General features: G+C 48.1%; 11 protein-coding genes across 11 annotated transcripts in view; 4 read left to right on the top strand and 7 right to left on the bottom strand.

The window, feature by feature from the left end:
- Positions 1-483, bottom strand: part of CNE01720 (aldehyde dehydrogenase, putative) — a 1,893-nt gene extending 1,410 nt beyond the window's left edge. The window contains exons 1-3 of the mRNA XM_570794.1: positions 262-483; positions 154-212; positions 1-93 (exon numbers count right to left, since the gene is read on the bottom strand). The exon at positions 1-93 is cut by the window's left edge and continues 66 nt beyond it. Of these exons, the coding sequence (XP_570794.1) occupies positions 1-93; positions 154-212; positions 262-438 (329 nt within the window). The 5' untranslated portion in view covers positions 439-483. The remainder of the gene's footprint in view (positions 94-153; positions 213-261) is intronic.
- A 237-nt stretch (positions 484-720) lies between these two features.
- Positions 721-1,693, top strand: CNE01710 (nucleolar protein family A member 2, putative). The gene is made up of 4 exons (XM_570792.1): positions 721-1,004; positions 1,058-1,329; positions 1,383-1,439; positions 1,492-1,693. Exons 1-4 carry the CDS (start codon positions 771-773, stop codon positions 1,604-1,606), a joined length of 678 nt encoding a protein of 225 aa, XP_570792.1. The 5' UTR covers positions 721-770; the 3' UTR covers positions 1,607-1,693.
- Positions 1,694-1,714: 21 nt separating this feature from the next.
- On the bottom strand, positions 1,715-5,139 carry CNE01690 (expressed protein). The gene is made up of 9 exons (XM_024657196.1): positions 4,365-5,139; positions 4,304-4,314; positions 4,102-4,106; positions 3,955-4,052; positions 3,539-3,904; positions 3,237-3,486; positions 2,842-3,174; positions 2,347-2,792; positions 1,715-2,297 (listed from the first exon to the last, which is right to left on the bottom strand). The coding sequence occupies exons 1-9, from the start codon at positions 5,009-5,011 to the stop codon at positions 1,832-1,834; spliced, it is 2,622 nt and encodes an 873-aa protein (XP_024512846.1). The 5' UTR covers positions 5,012-5,139; the 3' UTR covers positions 1,715-1,831.
- Positions 5,140-5,353: 214 nt separating this feature from the next.
- CNE01680 (hypothetical protein) lies at positions 5,354-7,355 on the top strand. Its single transcript, XM_024657195.1, has 4 exons — positions 5,354-5,519; positions 5,582-6,315; positions 6,362-6,889; positions 6,937-7,355. Exons 1-4 carry the CDS (start codon positions 5,492-5,494, stop codon positions 7,084-7,086), a joined length of 1,440 nt encoding a protein of 479 aa, XP_024512844.1. The 5' UTR covers positions 5,354-5,491; the 3' UTR covers positions 7,087-7,355.
- Positions 5,843-8,259, bottom strand: CNE01670 (ribosomal large subunit assembly and maintenance-related protein, putative). The gene is made up of 5 exons (XM_024657194.1): positions 8,074-8,259; positions 7,729-8,015; positions 7,572-7,673; positions 6,345-7,517; positions 5,843-6,293 (listed from the first exon to the last, which is right to left on the bottom strand). The coding sequence occupies exons 1-4, from the start codon at positions 8,249-8,251 to the stop codon at positions 7,221-7,223; spliced, it is 864 nt and encodes a 287-aa protein (XP_024512843.1). The 5' UTR covers positions 8,252-8,259; the 3' UTR covers positions 5,843-6,293; positions 6,345-7,220.
- A 168-nt stretch (positions 8,260-8,427) lies between these two features.
- CNE01660 (conserved hypothetical protein) lies at positions 8,428-10,066 on the top strand. Its single transcript, XM_570784.2, has 4 exons — positions 8,428-9,114; positions 9,174-9,368; positions 9,417-9,593; positions 9,647-10,066. The coding sequence occupies exons 1-4, from the start codon at positions 8,496-8,498 to the stop codon at positions 9,937-9,939; spliced, it is 1,284 nt and encodes a 427-aa protein (XP_570784.1). The 5' UTR covers positions 8,428-8,495; the 3' UTR covers positions 9,940-10,066.
- Positions 10,048-10,993, bottom strand: CNE01655 (hypothetical protein). The gene is made up of 2 exons (XM_024658520.1): positions 10,547-10,993; positions 10,048-10,492 (listed from the first exon to the last, which is right to left on the bottom strand). The coding sequence occupies exons 1-2, from the start codon at positions 10,866-10,868 to the stop codon at positions 10,104-10,106; spliced, it is 711 nt and encodes a 236-aa protein (XP_024514371.1). The 5' UTR covers positions 10,869-10,993; the 3' UTR covers positions 10,048-10,103.
- A 194-nt stretch (positions 10,994-11,187) lies between these two features.
- Positions 11,188-13,151, bottom strand: CNE01650 (conserved hypothetical protein). Its single transcript, XM_571227.2, has 12 exons — positions 13,087-13,151; positions 13,014-13,028; positions 12,876-12,961; positions 12,667-12,824; positions 12,437-12,617; positions 12,169-12,379; positions 11,995-12,110; positions 11,831-11,946; positions 11,648-11,771; positions 11,459-11,596; positions 11,313-11,402; positions 11,188-11,261 (listed from the first exon to the last, which is right to left on the bottom strand). The coding sequence occupies exons 1-12, from the start codon at positions 13,110-13,112 to the stop codon at positions 11,233-11,235; spliced, it is 1,290 nt and encodes a 429-aa protein (XP_571227.1). The 5' UTR covers positions 13,113-13,151; the 3' UTR covers positions 11,188-11,232.
- Positions 13,152-13,318: 167 nt separating this feature from the next.
- Positions 13,319-14,480, top strand: CNE01645 (hypothetical protein). Its single transcript, XM_024658519.1, has 2 exons — positions 13,319-13,532; positions 13,581-14,480. Exons 1-2 carry the CDS (start codon positions 13,397-13,399, stop codon positions 14,405-14,407), a joined length of 963 nt encoding a protein of 320 aa, XP_024514370.1. The 5' UTR covers positions 13,319-13,396; the 3' UTR covers positions 14,408-14,480.
- CNE01640 (conserved hypothetical protein) lies at positions 14,338-16,846 on the bottom strand. Its single transcript, XM_024657193.1, has 7 exons — positions 16,588-16,846; positions 16,455-16,531; positions 16,330-16,402; positions 15,958-16,266; positions 15,748-15,906; positions 15,327-15,691; positions 14,338-15,280 (listed from the first exon to the last, which is right to left on the bottom strand). The coding sequence occupies exons 1-7, from the start codon at positions 16,644-16,646 to the stop codon at positions 14,727-14,729; spliced, it is 1,596 nt and encodes a 531-aa protein (XP_024512958.1). The 5' UTR covers positions 16,647-16,846; the 3' UTR covers positions 14,338-14,726.
- Positions 16,847-17,043: 197 nt separating this feature from the next.
- Positions 17,044-18,541, bottom strand: CNE01635 (hypothetical protein). Its single transcript, XM_024658518.1, has 3 exons — positions 18,218-18,541; positions 17,887-18,149; positions 17,044-17,790 (listed from the first exon to the last, which is right to left on the bottom strand). Exons 1-3 carry the CDS (start codon positions 18,311-18,313, stop codon positions 17,157-17,159), a joined length of 993 nt encoding a protein of 330 aa, XP_024514369.1. The 5' UTR covers positions 18,314-18,541; the 3' UTR covers positions 17,044-17,156.

Here is an 18,541-nt window from a genome sequence, read left to right as displayed (position 1 = left end):
GGGACAGGCTTGAGACATTCAGCAGCAATGTCAATGATGTGACGAGCCCTCCAGAGAGTACCATTAGTCTCTCCAGTACATTGGGAGATAGGTCTATCTTGTTATTAGTGGACGTCCTTTGGGGCTCCGGAGTTCCGCATGCAATCAACGCACCTCCCCATCTGCGTGGAAATGTCCTCGCAAGCGACATCGGCGATCTTTTCGAATTCCTCCTAAAAACAGGGTCAGCAGGATCCCTGTACACATTTAAACGACCCTTACAAGCCATTTCTGGGCGATCTGGATACGCTTTTCGAGGGGAACCTTTTTCCAACTCTTGTGCGCCTTCACACTTTGGGCGATGACGGAATCGAGCTCTGGCTGCGCGAGGAGAGGCCTGGTACAAACTGGCTTCTGAAGGTAGGGGGAGATGGTTGTCTGTATGTTGACGTTTGACATTATGCGTTGAGAGAATTGAGAACGTATGGCGGGCTGTGGGAAATGATGATGAGATGGATGTCTTTATAATCGCTCGCTACATATACTAGTAGAGCGAGTCCTCGGGTATCTCGTCCCGCAAAGTCATGACGCAATCATAAGAAACCCCTTTCTGCCTCAATTTCCCCAAGTTCAGCCAGAACTCTGATAGGCCTCTTAAAGTCACGTGATACGTGTTAAAACCACCGGCTGCCCATTTTTTGCGTTTAATCCCGTTATTTCTTCGGCGCAGAGTTGCGCAAAACCATTCGACAGATCCATCTCCAAAAGAAGAAAACCTATACTTAATCAAAATGGCTCCCGAATCAACCCCCAAGAAGGAGAAGAAGGACAAGAAGAGGAAGTCTGATGTTGCCGACACCTCTATCGCTCCCGAGCCTGTTGCCCCCGAGGAGGGTACCGCTAGTGCCGAAGCTGTTGCTATGGAGGTCGATGGTGACCGAGCTTTAAAAAAGCAAAAGAAGGAGAAGAAGGAGAAGAGGAAGAGTCTTGCCGCCGAGGGTGCTGAGGAGGTTGAGGACAAGAAGGTGTGCTATTTTCCGCTCTTGCTTCACAACGATTGCTGACCCTTTTGCAAAAGGCTGAATTTGCTGTTCCTGCCGACGCTATTTCCCCCATAGCTTCCCCTCTTGCCGGCAAGAAACTCTCCAAGAAGCTGCACAAGACCGTCAAGAAGGCCTCCAAGGCTCGTCAGCTCAAGCGTGGTGTGAAGGAAGTTGTCAAGGCGCTCAGGAAGGGTGAGAAGGGGTTGCTGTTGCTCGCGAGCAATATTACGCCCATCGATGTCATCTCTCACTTGCCTCTACTGGCGGAGGAGGCTGCTGGTGTAGAATACTGCTGGGTATTGAGCAAGTGAGTGTAGTTCTGGAGTGTTCAGAAGGCCAGTGATACTGATCAAGTTGCAGGGAGGAGCTGGGTGTCTACGCCGGTACTAAGCGGGCAACATCATGTGTTCTCATCAGGCAAGTCGTTTCACTGCTGAGATGACGACTATGTGAACTGACAGAATTACAGCACGACCCCCAACAAGAAGGCTACTGTCAGCGAGGAGGATCGTGCGGATGTCAAAGCAACTTTGGAAGAGTGCATGGAGGAGGTTAAAAAGCTCGAGACTGCCATCAAGTACTAGGGTCTGGGCATAGGAGAAGGTGTTTCTAGAGTTACCATTGTAGATTTACGCATCTGCAGCTTGGTGTGTATGTATATTGATTCTCACTGCACGGTAAGGCATACAAGGCCATCAATGATAAAATCTCATTACTGTATTCAAAAGTGAATGCCAAGTATAGCGGACGATTAGCTAATATCTATGTACAAACGAAATACAACTTTTATATAAACACCGCAAGCGCCCTTAAATAGTCGCCAAAATAGCCTCTGCCTGTCTTGCAATCTCTTCTCTCTCCCTTTGCTTTCTCTGTTGTTCGTCCTCTCTCTTTCTTTGCTCTTCCCTCTTTCGCTCTTCTTCTTCTTCTCTCTTCTGCCTCTCGATAGCGTTCGCAATACTTCTCTCCATGAGCAATGTGTCTTCCTCTCTTGCGGCACGCATCTCTGCCGCCTCCCTCTCTTCCTCTCTCTGAGTCTCTTCCCTTGCTGCTTGCTCTTTGGCAGCCGCCAATGCTAATTCCATGGCCAAACGATGGGCCTGAGCCTCTTCCGCCTCTCGTATACCTTCTCTAACCACAGAGTCAATGGCACGACTGAGGGCATCAATCTTTGAGCTATTGAGAGATCCGAGGTTAAAACATCCATCGGGAAGCAAATGGATATGATGCTTAGCGGTTAGCGCCTCGGTTTGAGCAGAAGGCAGCAGGGCGGTACTGCAGATTGTCAGCTGACTTTGGGTGGCTCATCTTCCATATAACCTACCAATACATCCCGTTTGCCTTTTTTATGTGCGCCCAATCTCCAGGAGTCTTCAACTTGTCCACCAGCTGCATATACAACTTGCTTCTTGCACTCCTCAACCTGTCTGACATCAATCGCATCTCCTTCAACCATGAAGGATGTAGCTTGGCATCCGTCAATATCTGGTGTGCGATGTGGGCACCCCAAGGCGAAGGGTGTATCCACATCCCACGGCCAATAGCCCGAAGCTGCGATTCAACACGGTCCTTATCTTCGGAATTTCGTGTAACGATGGAGACGATGGAGGGAGAATCGGCATAGAGACCCATAGTGGCGTCAAAGTTTTGGACGAGTACGACAGGAAGACCTTCGTGGACCATGAACCGGAGCGCTTGAGCGTCGCGATTGGTATCACCTGATGACAGACCCTGGAAAGCCATGATCACGAGCGGAATCATTTCTCGCTCCTGAAGGAAGAGTCAGCAATAGGCGGACTACTTAATTAGCGCAACTTACTTGTAACAATGATGCCAGTAATCTCCACTGATTAGTCGTTAACTCCGCACCACTAGGAACACTTCCGCTGACATGCAACAACACTATGCTCTTCATTGGGGCATCTTGCAAGTCCTCGCGTAAGCTTTCCCAGTCAACCCCACCGGTTTTCAGATCGAGGAACCTAAAAGATCGGATTTCGAGCCCCGCATCTTGGAGGGCAGTCACGTCTTCATCAGTAGTTGGTGAAGGAATAAAGACCGTCTTGGTAGGAGGAAGTGTAGGGAAGCGAGAGAGGAATGTTCCAGCGAGACGAAGAGCACCAGTGAGAGAAACAGCTTGAACGGCAGCGACCTGGAAACTTATTAGCTCTGCGTCTTAATAACTGAACAACAGACAACAGGAATTAGATTTACCCGCTTATGTCTATAAGGGTGACTGTCACCTCCATAGGCGAATTTTACTCCAGCGTCAAGGAAAGGCGCATGGCCTTCGATTGGCAAAGCCTCCCTTGACACCATGCTTTCGCTATTAAGTTGCTTCTCCGCATAACGGACCGTAGGAGGCACGAAGAGTTTGCCTGTCTCATCACGGTACCCGGGAGTGCAGATGTTGATCTTGTTCGGAGCATCATCGTCCTCAAAGGCCGAAGCGATTGCGACAGTTCTGTGTCCCAAGTCAATACGAGGATACAGATGTCTAGAAGGAATGGTCTTACGTCTCTTGGGAGGCTTTCGGCAGTGACGACCAAAGCTCTAATCCTTTCTTATCGCCTGAGGCTGCACTGGAGCTTCCACTCAACGGTCTACCCATACTCGCGGCCGTCAATTGTTGCAAGACATCAAGCAACAAGCTTGACTGCGCGCCCCGACTCATGCCTTCGACACCTTGCGATAGCTGGGCCAATGCGTTTGTGGCATCCTGAGAACCGGCCTTGGCAGCCTTCGTAGCATCCCGGACAGTTTCGTGGGCTGCTGCATGAGCTTGGTCGGCATCAATGAATGAGCCAGTACCCCGTAGAAGAGATTCCAGGGCCTGAACGCGGAGGCCCAGTTCGTAGTTGAGATCTTCATCTTCTTGAGGCCTGGAAATGTATGAGCTATAATCATTTAAATATTGATCTGCCCAGCTCACCTTCTGCGCTTTCGACGAGGAAGAACAGGGTGCTCCATTCGGCATAATCCTGGGATGCCACGTTTGACACATCTACTGCACGGGATATTCCGGTCGCACTGGCATCTGATCAGCTGATGTGCCGAGTCACGCATTCACTTAGCTTACATGTTCTGTTGGAAGAAAAGAACGATCAAAGGTTAGTTTATGCTTTTTAATGGTGGATCTATTACATACGTTTCTATGATGAAGGTCAGCATTAATGCGATTGGAGTAGAAACATTGACTTGCTCTTCGATGACATTCTGTAGCGCAGGTCATCATGCGACGGTCAGTCCACATCCTCCACCGCTGAAATCAGGTCACATACCGGTACAACTCCTAATACAAATTAGTTATCTCCTTTCAACACTGCAGATAGGTCTACTCACAGGACAGTTCTGTTTCTCTTTCTTTTTCCTTTGACCTTTCCCTGCTCTTCATACTCGTCATCTCCTTTTTCACTACGCACTTCTTCTTCCTCTTGATCACCTTCCTTATCGCCCTTATCGCGTGCATCGTCTTGGTCCTTGTCTTTATTTCCTTCATGATCCTTGTCTTTATCTTCTTCTTGGTCTTTGCTCTTATCTCTTTGAGCAAGCTGGTTCATGAACTCTTGTACCTGTTCTCTGGTAAGCGGCTCTCGAGGCGATCCCGTCTCAAGCGGTTCATCTTCCGGTTCTGGCTCTGGCGCCATCTCGTCTACCTGCATGTCTTCGTCATCGTCATTAATGATCCTCGAAAGAGCTGCAAGATTGGCAAGCGTTGTGGGATCAAAGCCCTCCTCATCGCCCAAGAGTGCAGGGTCTATCATGACCGATGCGTCCATATCTGCTTCCATGGCCAGTGCAGCAGCTTCATCGTCGCCGATATGTGCATGCTGTGGGGGGTGGTGGAGGGGCGGGTTGTGTTGCTCGTGCGGCGGCTGTGAGGAGAGTGGAGGGCTTGTGTGATTTGAGGGGGGAGTCGGGGACGGGTGGGAGTGCTCGGTGTGCGGAGCGTGGCCGGCGGTTTGTGGGGAATCGTGGCTATCGCTCATAACGCTAAGTCCGATGATGTGGAGGATGTCGGCCGAATGGGTATGTATATGGAGCGCGGAGAAAGGGGGTCTGTGCGGGAGGCGGGCGGGGGCGTCTAGAAGCGTGGCGCTGCACGGGGAGCCAAAGTATATCGCTGCTGCTCTTTTTCGCTCACAAACATCTCGAGAAGATTTGCCGCCCGGTGGGCCGCGGAACATGCTCCAAAATGGGCGGCTGAATAACATATCCCAGGAACATATCTGGTACGCGTCGCGTCGCGTCTCAGCTGTGGCCTTTCGGTCATTTCTCCGCCTAGTTTCAGCACCGTACTTTGATACTCGTTGGACGATGACTGGCAGTCTGTGGCAATTGGGAACTAGCAGCATCAGCAGGCAAGTCCTCGTCATAAGTCAACTTCTGATTCGTATCTATTATTCATATTCAGCTTTCTATTTGATCTTTGATTACGACAGACTACAGCACATAAACAATTACTCACCATGACCGGATGCCTTGCTCTGTGCAATTGTGCGTATAGATACCGTATCAGCACTCAGCCTAATCGTGGTTGCTGACTAGTGTTGGGTCAGCGTCAAAGCAAACTCTGCCGCCACTCTCAAGGACCCGGCCTTCGCCTAGATCAAGGAACGTCGTTGCCGATTCAGCTTTTAGGGTTTACCAATCCGCCACTACCCAGTCAGCTACGTCAACCACCAGTTCAACGTCAGATGGCAAACTACACGCCAACCCGGTTTCTAGGACTTATGAAGATGACCCGGAGCAGCGTGTCGGCATCCTCAATGATTTTCAGGATAGCGAAAAGGGCTACGTGGAACAACTCAACCAACTGCGCAAAATTTACATCCTTCCAATGTCTCAACCTATTCAGATGGGCCCCGGAGGACAACACTTCTTCGAAATTCCCGAGGACGAGCGAAGGACAGTGTTCAGCGACATCCGGAAAATCATCAACTACCATACTGTGGACATCTACCCGACAATCACTATGATCATCCGACAGATGAAGGCGATGGGACATGATACTGACGGTGTGTGGTCAAAACGGGCTATTTATGAAATCGCAGAGGTGTTCAACAGTCGCGCAGATGAGTTGAAAGGTTACTACAGTGCCTACGGCAGAAGTGTTTGGGACGCTATCCTCACTGCCGATCTGTGGGTAGAGCCGCCAGGGAACCCTTCAGGCCACGAGTTGTGGGTTGAAGAGTTTTGCCATGAGCGTAAGAAGCACCCAGAGCACGAGTTGAAGTCTCTAGCGCAATATTTAGAACTTCCTCTGAAGCGCTTGACTCATTATGAGCTTTTCGTAAGTAATAAATTCCACAGATTGCATACCTGACTCTATTTCTCAGCTCAAACATCTGGCTCGCCAGACTCCTCCTCAAAGCCAAAACGATGATGCGTTGGATATCGCCTACAAGTCCATGTCATCCCTCGGCACTCGCGTTTCTCAAGCCAGACGATTTGCCCAACTACGCTCCCAGCTACGCCCTGATCATTCAGCTACCTTTATCAACCAGACTTTGGCTTTGGACTCCCCTGATCTCATCATGGAAGGCCCGTTCACTCTGGTCCGTTACCTGACCCGCGAATCGATCAGCATTGTTCGTGATCACTTCATGATCGACAATGAAGAGCTTCTTTTCCCGGGAGAAAGAAGGGAGACTCTGGATACAATCTATTACCAGCACAACCATACCGACTTAATTGGCCGGAATCTGTTAGGTGTCTTGCTCAGCGATCGGCTAGTGCTACTCGCAGATTCAAACGAAAAGGATGTCGACTTTTGCACATTTGCTATATTGAGAATGAGCGAGATAAAGGATAATTTGAAGGTGTGTGGGCTGGGAAAGGCGTATGTGAGGGTCGTTTGTGGTCATGTAAGTTTCCCTGTATTTTCTTCAAGAAGTTATTGATCACTTGGTAGTCGGCTTACTACCTTGATACCGGTTCCCGAGACAATGCAAAACAGTGGCTGGAAAAGATCGATATCTTGCGACAAGATCATCAAGCAGAAGCACAAGTTGAACATAATTCGCCAAGGAATGGGGAAAACGGCTCAGTTACATCCCCTTGAGAATCGTGGCTATTTAGAAGTAACCCAAATCATTGTAATCTGTTTATCAATCCTCATGAATCCTGTTTGATGCTAGCAAGCGGACACATTGAATATCGTGATGGCAAAGAATACATACAGTAAGGTCAAGCGCTCTAAGCAAACACCTTCTTTCTGGCCAACTCGTCCTCCTCGACGTCTTCTCTGACCCTTTTTCTCCTCTCTTCCCTGTCCTTCTCACCCTCCTTCCTGACCCTGTACTTCTCACCAGCAATGCGCTTCACACTCGCCCTCATGGCCGCAGGAGTGATGAATTCAGAGTTGGAAAAGAGGGTGGGACCACCAAAAGAGCCTTCAAAGATCTTGATGGGAGTAAGGACGAATCGGGGACCGATTTCGACAAGGGACGATTGAGGAGGGCCGGAGGGAGTAAGAGGATCTTTTTCAATTATCTAAATGGTGATATTAGAACAATATTCGCGGGCTGGGGTATGATGAAGACATACTTGGTAGTTCCTAAACCAAATCTTGTTGTCCAAAAGTGAGAAGAGCAAGATGTGGTCAATGAAAGGCTTCAATTTCCTGGAAGTCTTGGGAACGCTAAAAGCCTGATTGTTTCATTAGCGGAAAATAATAATAATAATAAGCCATGTCTGCGCTTACATGTGTGAACATCTCCTTCATCAAGCTCCAGTGTTCTCCTTCCCACGATCCATCAAAGCAAACCAAACCTCTGCTTCCCTTCAAACAGTTTCCGGTCATCTTGAGCTCATCCATGGTATGCAAATTTTGAACGTGGCATTTGACACTAGGGCCGTTGGGAGATCGAGAAAGCCAGAGATAAAGGTCTTCATGTCGTCGGGCTTCAAAGTAAAGGGTGTTTGAGCAAGAGTGGAGATCCGCTAATTCGTTGAGGAGATGGAGAGATGATTTTGTGTCGAGCTTAGAGTCTAAAAAATAACGTTAGAGCATAACTCTGCTTCTATTCAGTAGACTCAGTAGACTCACCTCGTTTGACATGCGGTAACAAAGCTTCGAGGTCTCGCATAAGATGCCTCATGCGCTGAGTGACACCTCGAGAGGAGAGCATGAGGACTTTGTCCTTCCTTGGCTTGACCCCTTCACTGGGGCCTGCCTTGTCCTTGCTCTTTGTCTTTTCTGCGGCGGCGAGAACTGCTTTGGACATTTCGTGTGATGTATATGGGGTTGGGATATTCAGCCAACACGAAGAAATCTGGATGAATGCTCTCGAGTGGTTGAAATCTTCTGAAGGGGGGGTCACGTGACTTGAAAACATGCCCCTATAGTAAATAAATATCCGGCGGCAGTATGCAGTGGGCGGACGGACGCCATATTGTTGACTTCGAACTTGTGGGAATATCAATGATACATATATATCCCACATCTCTTTTCATCTCTGCTCATAAACAATGCCGAAAAGGGGGAGGCAGAGCCTTTCGCTCTTTACGTCGCTTCCAGACGATCTTCGTCGGTCAATACGCTCAAAGTCAGGGGACACTACCCAACTCACCGTCCAACATCCGGTTGACACACCTACCGTGCCTGTAGATACTTTGTTCAGTACTCAGACATTATTACCCACTCAACCCTATTCGAACAATGAAGAAGAAGAAGAAGAACGATGTGAAAAGGGTGTGGATTTGCCAGGTATCAAGTCCACGCTAGTAAACGGCGCAGGGACAATCGAAGAGTCCGGAGAGAAGGACATAACTCTGATGGAAGTGTCTCAAGCTCAGATCCAGGCAGAGTCCCAGTCTTCACCGAATCAGAATGAGTCATATCAAATGGAAGCATCCGCTTCTCTGTCTCCCACCGCTCGCCGAAAATCAGAGTCATATAATGTCAGTTGGCTAGGTGGCACAAACAAAATTGTAAAACCCTCTACGGCCAAAGCACGAAAACAGTCCAAAAAGAGACAACGTCAAGCTGGCACGATTGTGAACCCGCATATTGACCATCCATGGGACTGTACCGGGTTAGTACCGAGGTTCACTCATGTTGATCACGTACCTAAGCAATTACAAAAGTGTGGGTGGTCTATGTTGATGTTTCGTTTGGCACGAACGAGGCTAAAGGCCACCTCGTAGATTTTCGTCAGCGCGGCCTTCTTTTTCCCGAATACGACAGATTACCACTTCTTTTAGATCATACTGGGTGGTTCTCGGTAACACCGCAACCTATTGCGACCCACATAGCGGAACGTTGTCAATGTGATGTGATTGTGGACGCTTTTTGTGGTGTTGGCGGAAATGCCATTGCGTTTGCAAAGACTTGCGAAAGGGGTTAGTCCATTCATAATTTCGGTTTCTAGTTATTGACCATTCATCTAGTTATTGCCATTGATAACGACATTACACGATTAAAATTAGCCAGGCACAACGCATTGCATCATGGTGTGGCCGATAGAATCGAGTTTATCTTGGGAGATTATACAGAATTTGCTCGATCATTCGCAGAAAAGAATCCCGGAGACAAAATTGATGTTGTCTTTCTTTCGCCACCCTGGGGTATGTTGAATGGCTAGTTCTCCAAGAACATCTACTCATAGAAACCCACTCAGGCGGAATCGATTACTTGAACAGCCCTTCTGCTACCTACTCTCTTTCCTCGATTCTTCCTATCCACGGGAGAGATTTGTTCAATCTCACCTCCAAACTCACCCCGAATATCGCATACTATCTTCCCAGAAACATGGACATGCAGGAAATATCAGAGCTTGCCCGAGAACTGGATTATCCTGATCCAGAAAGAAGAGGCAGAGTGAGGGAATGGGTAGAAGTCGAAGAAGAGACTGTCAGGGACAAGGTCAAGGCCTTGACGGTATATTATGGGGGATTGGTGGCCGATGAATGAGAGCAGCATTGCTTCTGAATGGGTCTTTCTGCGACGCATATCTATCCATGTTTGTACCTATTAGTGCCTAGTGGTGTTATGACTTAGACGATAGATCGATCATGATTGTACAACAAACGAATGGCATTTCGATCATCTCAATGAATACATGATGCTAAGGTGCTTTACCAGCCTTCAAGTTCATCTTCTTCAGATGGCACGCATCTACCAAGCCTTTCGCCGTCCATCCATAGCGCTGTATTTGCTCCTAAACCATCACCGGTCACTAAAACTTCCCGCCGTAACTCCATCTTACCACCTAATATCCCATGTGACAGTGGACGATTCCACCAAGCACTCTCTACTTTTATCCTCTCTTGATCCGCAAAAGTACCGCTATCCCTTTCGGGAGATGAGGATATCAAAGTCAGGCCCGTTGGTTGACCGCCTGGAAGATGCAAAAGCATCAGTGGTATTCGTGATTGAGTGGCATGCAGCATTGCGTTTTTTGTAAAGCCCGATTGGGATATCAATATTGCTATTGCCGCTTCTGCGGTCGACTGTTGCTCCCTGCCTGCGAATCTTGCTCAGTATAAATCTCTACATTTCAATATAGCACAAAACTGACGGAACTCGAGTTGCGACATGACTCCTTCTAACTCCCTAACTGCCCTTGGACCAACGCTCTTCTTTTCAGCTTTACACTGCGCTAATACCCTCAATCTCCTCACCCCGCCACAATTTTCGCCGGCGGCGAATTCAGTTGCTGGCATGGCTATTCTTGGGACCCACCACCAACCTCTTAGATCTACACCTCCATCCCTAGCGCCACCTACGTGGCGAAGGGACATTGACATAGATTTGTTGAGGAACGAGAGGGCGTGTTTCTCAAATGCCGTGCCTACTTCGAGTGTCGTGTGGCGGATGGGGATGGGAATGGGACGGACCATTTTGCTCGAGATTGGTTAACGAAGTGGGGAAGACGCTGCTGAAGAGAACGATGACAATGTATTATTACAGTTGATGAACTAGAATCGTATAATGATGGATGACCGACCTCCGCTGTCAGCCGCTGATCAACAAATACAAATTGTTATTCGTAGTACGAGGTTCGGCTTCCATAAAGCGGACGCGTTTCTTCCGCGTGAGTGGAGGTTGCAAAGCGCGTTCATCCTATGATCGATGGCAAATATAGTCAAGGAAATAAATGCGCAATGAGTCGTTTTAGATTGGGTCTTGTAGAGCAGCTTCAGATTCCGGGCGCGATTAGACAGTTAAACATGCATATAATACAACAAATGAAAGCCTGGTATTCTAGAAATCCAAACTCTCTGCCTTGGCAGCTATGAAGGGTGTCAGCTTGAAATCCGTAGACTATATATCAGCTAACTTACCTCTTTTCGCATTCCGACCATCCCTCAGGACTGCAGCAACATGCTTTTCAAACATCTCCACGTAAGGTCCCAGTGAAGTGTGCTCGTAGTCTGCACATTTCATCAGTACAGATATAGAAAAGATATGGCCTGGAAAGAAAACTTACCTTCCATACGCCGGCCAGCAGCTTCAGAATCCTCAGCCTTTACATTGTCGAGCTCATTCAGCAATTGACCGACAGTGGGCACTGTATCGGGATCAAATTCGTCGATCAGAGACGGGTTTATAGGGACACAAACTCGACCTTGACTTGTATTAGTTTGGATGAAGCGACGGAAGAATTCCTTCAACGTACCGGTACCGGGATGAACACAAAACGGAGACTTGAGCAAATGGTTACGATGCTTGGAAACTTCAGCATCGATACGCGGATAGGTGTATTGTAAGACGACGTCTTCTACTGCTTTTGTGAATTTGGTCTAGAGGGGCAAATAAATGTGAGTCAGCGATGAATTCGAGTAAATTTTATACCACATACCATGATTGCCTCCTCTTTCTTATGTTTTGCAATCTCGCTCATAAGTTCCCGCCATTTTTCTTCGCTTGAACTATCCGAGTTCTTTTCCCATTTGGCCCTTAGTGGTCCAATGACAGCTGTAAATGTTCAGTGTCTAATCCACCAAATTTACGAATACTGCTCACTTCTATCAGTCGGCAAAATGGCAAGCAACGCTTCCCATCCCTTTTCTCCCTTGAAACAATCCTGGTCGTAGATACAGAGGCTAGAGAATAATGGTTTGAGGGTATCGAGTGCTTCACTATGGTTGGGGTTAATTATGTAATGCCACAGACCTTTTACACGATGGTCCAACTCACGACAAGAAAGGATGGAGGGCAGCATCACCAGTTGGTCCTCTCACATTGACCTTCTTGCTTTGTTCTTTGCCACCCTTTATCACTTCCAAAAAAGTAACCAACGCTCGTCGCTGATCATCGGTGAGATCCAAAGCCGACTGATCAGAGATCCAGCAATGGATACCTCGTCGACCAGAGTACACCCATAAGAGATGCTTGAAGCCGAATGTTTCTATATAGATTAATAAGAAAACTATCCGCATGGTTTAAATGCCAATTGACAACCTACCTCGGAGAGAATGATCCAGCACTTTTACGGCGGCGGCAATAAAGCCCCAGCATCGCTTACAAATAGTCTTATCCGTGCAACACGTTCGGATCTCATCGTAATCGGTCATATCAATATCAAAAACGAGCTCTCGCCTCTGTGGTTGAAGAGCGCCAGAGGCAAGCGTCTTCCTGTCCTTCGGCTGTATCCAGCGTCAGCAGAGGAACGCTGTATCAGTAGCATGGACATACTCTTGCGCTATATTGAGGGCCAATCTCAAAACGTGATGGAATATGCCTGGCAATAGAAGCTTTAAATTCATCGACATTGTTGAAAGATTGGTATCGAAGGTAGACGTCTCCTGCCAATGTGAAAGCGAATTCACGATGGGTGAATAACTTGCTGGGTACTAAATCCGTGTCAATTCCGCTGTCGAAGCCTGCACGGCGGTAAGACTTACTCTGTTCTTGATTCAGCCAAAGATAGAGCGGGCGGTAAGGGAACAGACGCCTGTAGAAGAGCTGCATAACCTGCGGGCTAGATGCACTGGCAGACAGTCAGAGTCTGACGGGCGTTTTGTACTGATCAAGGAACTCACTCATACTCGACCATTCTGAGGCGATTAATCAGCACTTCTGTTATTCTGAATTGGACAACTGGTTGACACTCACGGTTTCTCGCTGACTGGGACGGGCATCTTGTAGGGGGAGGAATATGCAGGCGGCAAGTCAAACACGAAAGCCAGAGTATTATAGAAACGAAACGCGGTCTTATCATTTTCAGGCGAACGCGTCGGGGCTCGATGGAGATGAAATGGTGTCCGCGATGTACCTGAGATGTGCCTGTGAAGAACGTGCGTATGATTTGCTGCCTTCTATTTGTCCCTCCACCATCGCCTCCACCTTCTTTCCATCTGTATATATATACATACGTACCCCACTTCCAAAATCTTCATTTCCCCGTTACTCGGCATTTTATTCAATGTCCCAACAACAGCCTCCAATCCCCGACGATGTTGACATTGTTCGCGCATTTGACCCTTCGAAAGATGAACACATGGTCAAGATGCTGGTAGGCCAAGGAGTCATGGAAGGCCTTGCTAGGGCAAATAACAAGAGTAAGCCTGCCAAATATCGCATTGAGGACCCGAGCTTATAAATCCCAGTCATCACCAGCCCTCTGGCCCTCTTAGTCGTATTCCTTCTCGGAATGGGTATCAACCACATCTCCTCATTCTCTGTCAATTCAAATCCCTTGAGCTACATCTCTCCCTTGATTGGCCCATGTCTCGCTTTTCTTCCCCTCATGGGTATCGTGGAGTACATTCATCGACCATTATTTACTGCGCGTATGCGTAAAATAATAGGCGCAATCGACATGATCAGGCCCTCAACATATTACGCGGAAGGAAAGAGTGGAATCTGGGTCTTCCAGCATAAAGGAGAGGTCGTAGGTGTGGTGTGCCTCGACGTCACAAAAAACGCTGGAAAGCAGCTTGGTAGCGTTTTGGGCGAAGAGGAAGGGCAATTGAATGAGAAGGATGGCCATGATGTTTTTGCCTCGAGCAAAGAAGACGAAGAAAACAACAACGCACCTGATCTGCGAAGACGTATCGCTGGTAAAGAAACCAAGCCAGCCTCTCGAATCGCCCACATACGACACCTGGACGTCGATCAGCCATACCGCCGAAACGGAGTGGGTTCTGAACTTGTTCTCACAGCTCTCGACCATGCGTTTTCCATCTCATCCGGTGATCTTTCTCCCCCAGTCGACCGTGTGATTGTCCGGACAAATCCTCTGTCGCCTGATGGGGGAAAGCTTTTCGCCAAATGTGGCTTCAAACCCATCACGCAAGCTGAAGTCGGTGCTGCAACATGGGAAAAAAATGAAAAGATTGGTCTCCTTGGGTGGGCAGGAGAATGTCTAAGTGTTGATAGAGATACATGGAACATCAAAAGAAGAGAGCTTTTAGAGCAAGCCCGTGTCAAATAGGTGATAATAAGCTTTTGGGATATAGATGTATATAGCATATAATTATAACTCATACACTCATGATTACGTATGCATGTTTTACAAATGCTTTGAATTCATGAATAGACCTAAAACCCCGATCAGGAGAGAACGCAACAGTAAGGAAGCAACAAGAAAATAAATGAAAAAAAGTTAAAGAGTTGTTATAGACGTGTACAGGAAATGTTAATCAATTAAAAAGCGAAAAATGAAGCCGTCAATTTATCATGACAGGGATAAATAGAATGTGGATATAGGTAGTGTTGTAATGAACAAAAAAGGCCGAAGCATAACGCGTTTATTAGTGTCGCTCGTAACTTGTCTCTTCCTGCTGTGGTGGCGGCCTCAGTGGTGGCAACGTCAACGGTGAAGGCCGCCGAAGACTCGATGAACCCGATATGGGTGCGTCCAGATAACGATTCCTCGCGATTATTGGTCCTGCGACGGATTGAGACGACGATCCATGTCCTTCAGGCAAACCTAGTCCACTACTTATACTGCTCCGCCGTAATGGATTCAGTACCTGATTGACGCTAGGTGGCACAAATTCGGCGTGTCCGGGAGAGTTGAATGAACTTGGCAGCGGGAGGATAGGGACCCCATCGTCAATGCCGAGGCTTCGTCTAGATATCGGTAATGTGGATTGTATAGAGGAGTGAGAAGATGTCACTGGCGATGGTGTGGTGGGGAGACTTTGAGTGGAAGATACTTGGGAAGAAGGATATGACGATGGCGTGTATGATTGAGGAGATGCTAAGTTGGTTGTATCATTTGGAACAGAAGGAGGCCGGAACGGATCCACGCGGTGTGGACGCGATAAAGAAAATGCTGATAGATCAGACGACGGAGCAGAGACTTTTGCTTGATCAGTACGCGCTTATTTAGCTAAAGTCAAACTTACCTCTCCAATCTACAGGATTCGGGGAAATAAAAGCCCCGTCATCCGTGAAGGGCCTTCCACCGGGACCTGAAACACGATTATCCGCAGCGTGAGGTCTCATAAACTCATACGCAGCATGCCGCCAAACAAGATTTCGAGGACTATCACTAACTGTGCGCCGAGCGACCTTTGATGATGGTGAAGGCACCTCCGGATGACTTGGTGGAGCTTGGGCGGATAAAGAGGGCGAGCGCCGAGATTTAGCTGGTAAGAAATGTGGGGAAGAAGCAGGGGGAATGTTCGTCGACGCAGAGACATCTTCCTTTATGATAGAAGGAGTCGAAGGGGTTGTTGGATTCGCAGAAGCTCGCCGTCGTCGAACACTCCTGCAGTTATCACGAAAGTTAGCACTGTGACAGATGTATTGCTTCTATATACTAACTGCCTCCCAACCGTGGTGTCCGTCCGCAGCTTGACTTTTAGTCCTTGTGCGGCCAGATGTCTTGTTAAGGGAGTGCTTTCATGCATTCCCTTGAATAACTTGGGAGAAAATACCTCGAAAGGTTCTGATATTGTGTGTGCTAATTCGAGAATGCCACGCCTGAGGGCATATTGTCAGCAAACTGAAATACTTTCAGAGAATTTTACTAACTCAGTAGTCTCGAAAAGTGTAAACTTCAATCGAAAAATGCCTGGTACACGGACACTAATTTTTGCAAAGGTGCAGAGAGCTGCCATTCGCCCGTCAAGTAGCCGAAGCTTCTCTGGAGTCTGAATAACCTCTCCGGTCGTTGCGTCGGCCCCCAGAGGGGTTTTGACGGGGGCATAAGTCGGCCCCGCATGGGTAAGTGGTTTGGAAGAAAAGAGGGAGGGGTTGAATGACGTAGGAGATGCAGGGGTTAATGGATCGGAAGTTACAGTGGTAGCCCGGATGAAGAAAGATGTAGATTCCAAAAGTTGCCTAGTTGGCACAAACCGGGTTAAAATTACATCCGCCGTTACGACATCGACAAATATTACGCACTCTGGGGTAACTTCTCGACCAGAGCCGACTCGCAGTTCCACAACAGGGGGTGGATCCACTGGACGTCGGTCAACTATAACATTTGTTAACTGGACACTCCGCGGTAGGCATCAGTTGCGACTTACTAGTCTCGTTTTCTTCCTTGTAGGAGCACAACCTTGCCCTTTCAGGCTGCTGTCTCACGACAAGCGTATATGAACTACTATGCATAGCGCCATCAATGACAGCGCTCATGAATGAAGCATCGACTTTGCTCACGAATTTCCGACCCTTGGCATGGCGAACGCCCGCATGTCCCCGCCGTTGGCCGGGCTCATATAGCGCTGACACTTCTTCGGAGAACCGATGTGCCTGCCAAAAGCTGGACGAACCGGAAGTGCCTGTCCACCGCACTTGTGGGCGGTGAATGTGACAGTACAATGGAGGGACCGACGGCTGCCGTAGGCTGACAGGGGTTCAGGGATGATCTGGGCGGGGGAATAGGGAGTGGGAGAGTATAAGAGCTGGCTGAGAAGGATTAAGTGGTGACGACTGAAAAAGGAGATGAAAAATAATCGTTCTTAGTTTAATTCCTAGTTTGTGGATGATCTGCATGTCGGTCTTCAGCCCCCGGTGTCCGGAGTAATTGTATTACGTCATCCCAAAGCCACCAGGATCGCTTATCGCCGTCATCTCCTGCGTCATCCAATCACCTCGATTCCATAAAAACCGGCCCATTATTTATCACATCCCGCGTGCATCTCTTATCTTAATCACTATACGTACCATTGTTATGTCCGCCGTTTCATAACAATGAATAACCATTGATCCAACTCTATTGACTAGCATTAAGCACCTCCAGGCGCACCTTGATTACCAAAAGAACGATTATAGGGATTATGGGAACTTAAAGACGCCGGCGGAAACCCTGTACCACCCCCTGTACCACGAGAGCCTTCTCTTGATGACCATCCACTACTTGGCCCTTTATACCCTCCCCTACTTCGCCAGCTTCCTCTACCGTCCCATGAACCTCTTATTCTGCTCCCTCCCCACATTCCTCTCCTTCCCCCTCTGAAGTTATTACTGGCTCCTCGCGGGCTCGCATTGTCGTCATGAATTCTAGGCGCAGGCCGGTAATTTTTTCTCTCTCCCACCTCTCTCCTACCATCGTTCCCAACTCGATCTACAATCTCCAACACCCTCTGATCACTCCATCCTTCGGCAGCACTAGGTTGATTTATCTCATCCAGCACATACATGCGGTCAAGTCCTTCCCCTCCATAAATAGTAGGTGGTTGGAATAGTCGGCTCATTTGAGATAAGACACGCATACCTTCTTCACCTCCGTGGATGGTCGGATGTGATTCGCGTCCTAGTAGTCGCGACTGAAGTGTGTCTTGAGATACAGAGAGAATAAGACAATATACTAGTGGTCTTGGAAGCTGATCGTCGGCAATTGCCACAAAATGACTTCTCTGGCTACGGAAATTGTCAGCGTCAGGGCAGACCATTGATGAGCGTCTCGATGAATCTGCCAAAAGACACGATAGACCTAGTGCGAAGGAATTTACATACACAGGATCGAACCCAACCCTATCGACAAGTACATTATATCCGTTTTTCAAGCCCCATCGGACTCTGGATTCGCACTCTTGCCTCCTCTTGCTGGGGGCATCGTCTTGGGACGCTCGCATCCAAGGCCTTCTTATTACAGATGGCTGAACCTTGCCAGTCCCCTCTGGAGGTGTAATGTACATTGAAGATGCGCGAACTAGTGCTTCCGCAAAAGTAGTTTTACCGCTGCCCGGTAAGCCGACAAGAATCAATAGTACCTGCGGCTACGTGAGGGGTATTTCATTATTGGCTCAGTACTTTACTGCAGGATATAAAAGGAGAACTTACTCACTTCTAACGATGAGGTATTCGCATTCTGAGGCGAAAGGTTGTTGATGGCGACAAAAGTGCCGTCGCAAATCGGAGTGGTATTTTCGACCTGCATCATTTTGTGGGATATGTAGTAGTCGATCACTGGCAGGAACAGGAACGATGGTATTGTGCAGTAGATATATTCGAGGCAGCTGGAAAAGCAGAAAATCGTTGGATCTCCTGAAACGGTGAGCTAACCTGATTATGGATTTTGAAAATGTTTTTGTAACAGTTAAAGACACCTGAATAATAGCAATGAAGAGGTCGGTGATTAACAACAACGACCTGCAGTGACGAAAGAACG

The sequence above is a fragment of the Cryptococcus neoformans genome, assembly GCF_000091045.1.
Source record: "Cryptococcus neoformans var. neoformans JEC21 chromosome 5 sequence".
Classification (NCBI taxonomy): domain Eukaryota; kingdom Fungi; phylum Basidiomycota; class Tremellomycetes; order Tremellales; family Cryptococcaceae; genus Cryptococcus; species Cryptococcus deneoformans.
The sequence above is the reverse complement of the archived record's forward strand: the minus strand, read 5'-3'. Positions and strand labels throughout refer to the sequence as shown.

Coding starts and splice junctions, on each gene's coding strand:
- CNE01710 (XM_570792.1), top strand. CDS start 771: ATGGCTCCCGAATCAACCCCCAAGAAGGAGAAGAAGGACAAGAAGAGG. Junction 1,330..1,382: donor TACTGCTGGGTATTGAGCAA/GTGAGTGTAGTT, acceptor ATCAAGTTGCAG/GGAGGAGCTGGGTGTCTACG. Junction 1,440..1,491: donor ACATCATGTGTTCTCATCAG/GCAAGTCGTTTC, acceptor ACAGAATTACAG/CACGACCCCCAACAAGAAGG.
- CNE01690 (XM_024657196.1), bottom strand. CDS start 5,011: ATGAGCGATAGCCACGATTCCCCACAAACCGCCGGCCACGCTCCGCAC. Junction 2,793..2,841: donor TACTGGCATCATTGTTACAA/GTAAGTTGCGCT, acceptor CTCTTCCTTCAG/GAGCGAGAAATGATTCCGCT. Junction 2,298..2,346: donor AAGGCAAACGGGATGTATTG/GTAGGTTATATG, acceptor GACAATCTGCAG/TACCGCCCTGCTGCCTTCTG.
- CNE01680 (XM_024657195.1), top strand. CDS start 5,492: ATGACCGGATGCCTTGCTCTGTGCAATT. Junction 6,316..6,361: donor TGACTCATTATGAGCTTTTC/GTAAGTAATAAA, acceptor TCTATTTCTCAG/CTCAAACATCTGGCTCGCCA. Junction 6,890..6,936: donor TGAGGGTCGTTTGTGGTCAT/GTAAGTTTCCCT, acceptor ATCACTTGGTAG/TCGGCTTACTACCTTGATAC.
- CNE01670 (XM_024657194.1), bottom strand. CDS start 8,251: ATGTCCAAAGCAGTTCTCGCCGCCGCAGAAAAGACAAAGAGCAAGGAC. Junction 7,674..7,728: donor TGAAGGAGATGTTCACACAT/GTAAGCGCAGAC, acceptor TGAAACAATCAG/GCTTTTAGCGTTCCCAAGAC. Junction 7,518..7,571: donor TTTGGTTTAGGAACTACCAA/GTATGTCTTCAT, acceptor ATCACCATTTAG/ATAATTGAAAAAGATCCTCT.
- CNE01660 (XM_570784.2), top strand. CDS start 8,496: ATGCCGAAAAGGGGGAGGCAGAGCCTTTCGCTCTTTACGTCGCTTCCA. Junction 9,115..9,173: donor ACCTAAGCAATTACAAAAGT/GTGGGTGGTCTA, acceptor GCCACCTCGTAG/ATTTTCGTCAGCGCGGCCTT. Junction 9,594..9,646: donor CTTTCTTTCGCCACCCTGGG/GTATGTTGAATG, acceptor AAACCCACTCAG/GCGGAATCGATTACTTGAAC.
- CNE01655 (XM_024658520.1), bottom strand. CDS start 10,868: ATGGTCCGTCCCATTCCCATCCCCATCCGCCACACGACACTCGAAGTA. Junction 10,493..10,546: donor CATGTCGCAACTCGAGTTCC/GTCAGTTTTGTG, acceptor CAAGATTCGCAG/GCAGGGAGCAACAGTCGACC.
- CNE01650 (XM_571227.2), bottom strand. CDS start 13,112: ATGCCCGTCCCAGTCAGCGAGAAACC. Junction 12,618..12,666: donor GCCCTCAATATAGCGCAAGA/GTATGTCCATGC, acceptor CGCTGGATACAG/CCGAAGGACAGGAAGACGCT. Junction 11,947..11,994: donor CATTTTGCCGACTGATAGAA/GTGAGCAGTATT, acceptor GAACATTTACAG/CTGTCATTGGACCACTAAGG.
- CNE01645 (XM_024658519.1), top strand. CDS start 13,397: ATGTCCCAACAACAGCCTCCAATCCCCGACGATGTTGACATTGTTCGC. Junction 13,533..13,580: donor TGCTAGGGCAAATAACAAGA/GTAAGCCTGCCA, acceptor TATAAATCCCAG/TCATCACCAGCCCTCTGGCC.
- CNE01640 (XM_024657193.1), bottom strand. CDS start 16,646: ATGAGCCCGGCCAACGGCGGGGACATGCGGGCGTTCGCCATGCCAAGG. Junction 15,907..15,957: donor ACACTTTTCGAGACTACTGA/GTTAGTAAAATT, acceptor ATATGCCCTCAG/GCGTGGCATTCTCGAATTAG. Junction 15,281..15,326: donor GAATCCTGTAGATTGGAGAG/GTAAGTTTGACT, acceptor ATCAAGCAAAAG/TCTCTGCTCCGTCGTCTGAT.
- CNE01635 (XM_024658518.1), bottom strand. CDS start 18,313: ATGATGCAGGTCGAAAATACCACTCCGATTTGCGACGGCACTTTTGTC. Junction 18,150..18,217: donor CGAATACCTCATCGTTAGAA/GTGAGTAAGTTC, acceptor CCCCTCACGTAG/CCGCAGGTACTATTGATTCT. Junction 17,791..17,886: donor AGGGTTGGGTTCGATCCTGT/GTATGTAAATTC, acceptor CAATTTCCGTAG/CCAGAGAAGTCATTTTGTGG.